Source organism: Etheostoma cragini, chromosome 14 (assembly GCF_013103735.1).
Source record: "Etheostoma cragini isolate CJK2018 chromosome 14, CSU_Ecrag_1.0, whole genome shotgun sequence".
Classification (NCBI taxonomy): Eukaryota; Metazoa; Chordata; class Actinopteri; order Perciformes; family Percidae; genus Etheostoma; species Etheostoma cragini.
In genome coordinates this window covers 24,401,906-24,403,812 of record NC_048420.1, presented here as the reverse complement: position 1 = coordinate 24,403,812, position 1,907 = coordinate 24,401,906, and the positions used below count along the sequence as shown (strand labels likewise).

At 42.2% G+C, this 1,907-nt stretch overlaps 1 protein-coding gene across 1 annotated transcript in view; it reads right to left on the bottom strand.

Annotated features, from left to right (window-relative positions):
* LOC117957218 (saxitoxin and tetrodotoxin-binding protein 1-like) overlaps positions 1-1,907 on the bottom strand; it is an 11,510-nt gene that overhangs the window by 4,649 nt on the left and 4,954 nt on the right. The window contains exon 2 of the mRNA XM_034892814.1: positions 1,527-1,605. Coding sequence (XP_034748705.1) covers positions 1,527-1,605 — 79 coding nt within the window. The remainder of the gene's footprint in view (positions 1-1,526; positions 1,606-1,907) is intronic.

The following is a 1,907-nucleotide window of genomic DNA, read 5'->3' as shown; positions in this document are numbered from 1 at the left end:
CACACACACACACACACACACACACACACAAAAACACACACACAAAGAAACAAACACACACAGAAACACACACAGACAGACACACACACACACACACACACACACACACGATCACATGATTTCAGTCTGTCTTAGAGAGGAATCTACTCCTTTTCTTCATTCGGTCAGGTTTGTGCGTTCGTGAGGAAAACACCAACACAAACAACAAGTGCAACTAGAAAATTCCGCAGTAATTTCATCCGTGTGCCTCCTACTTGGTGCACATGTGAATAGCAATAAATCTTAATAAAAAATAATAAGTGTCTTAACCCTTCAGAGATATAACTTCAAAACCTATTTAAGACGTTAGGACGTGTGTGCGTGTCTGTCTCTGTGTGTGTGTCTGAGAGAGAGGGAGACAGATAGATGTCAACAGACACACATACAGAGTATGGTTGCCTGGTTACTAAGGACCAATAGGAAGCCTTTCATCTCTGGGATGTCATCTCTTTGATCTGTAATCAGTTAACGACTGCACCTGGCACCTGCTGTCACCAGCTATTCAGATACTGAACAAGCTCTCAAACAAATTATCATATCATCAAAGGGATACTAGATATCAATAAAATAAGGTTCTCGTGGGCACCAGAAGGCCTTTGTGTACGTATTGATATAATATTTATGTAGATAAACTTATAAATGTGGGCGTATCAGCAATGTGAAAAAGTGCTTTGCTCTGCGTTCTGCTCAGAAATGTGGACGATGTTTAACATTACAGTGAATGGAGGAAGATTGGGAAATCTTGTCATTTGAAAGGTCGCTGAGTGGAAAGTATAATTCATATCGCATACATGAGCACATTGGCTGAAACTAGACAAGAATACCTACGTTGTGATGTATAAATTGTTCTTGACAAGTTAGAATTGTTGGCGTGGGAGCAAGTTTTAGAGAGAGAACCAAGATGATTTTTTTAATCAACATTCCACCACATACACACATATTGGAAAATCTGAGACGGTCTAAAAACGGGACGATACGTAAACTCGGATTTGGGACAAACCGTGCTTGATATCTGAACGCCCATTCAGCCCAATAAACACCAAAGTCTTGTCTTCGGTTTAAACTTTTAATAATGTTTCTACGTTAAAGTATGGCGATACAGCCCGGTCCCAAAGAGGGGGGGTTTGGAGCAATGTTGAGCCATTTTCCCAAATATTTCCCATTCAAGTCAATGAAAAATTTTGCCACGTTTTTTGCCGATTTTGGTAACACCGCGCTGCAAATCTCTTAGAAAAGTCATAGCCCACCATTCACAATCATTACACACGTTTTGATGTATTGTGTGTGCGCGTGTTGGCAACGCTCCGGGACTAGTAGCGGGAAGAAAAATCTGGCGGAAGAATAATAATAAGTGTGGACGATAATAGTCACACTGGACTATAAAAATTATGTGTGTGTCTGTGTCTGTCTCTGTGCATGTGTCTGTATGTGTGTGTCTCTGTATGTGTGTGTTTGTGTATGTGTCTGTGTGTATTAATGCAACTCACAACCAGGAAAAGTGGTCATGGTGCTGTCCAGAGGGTCGGTGGGCATCGTCATGTTGATGATGTAGATGACACACGCCTGGTGGCTGAAAATGACACAAACCAGTTACACAACACAACAACACAACACAACAACACAACAACCCAACAACACACATCTGGTGTCTGAAAATGACACAAACCAGTTACACAACACAACACAACAACAACACAACAACACCACAACACCACCTACTCTATCTGTAAATTATAGAGCGGTCTAGACCCGCTCTAACCATTTTTCTCCCATGCTGTGTGGACTCGCCAGACCTTCCTCTGCAGCTCTGTGGAGGACCTTCCTCTGCAGCTCTGTGGAGGACCTTCCTCTGCAGCTCTGTGGAGGAC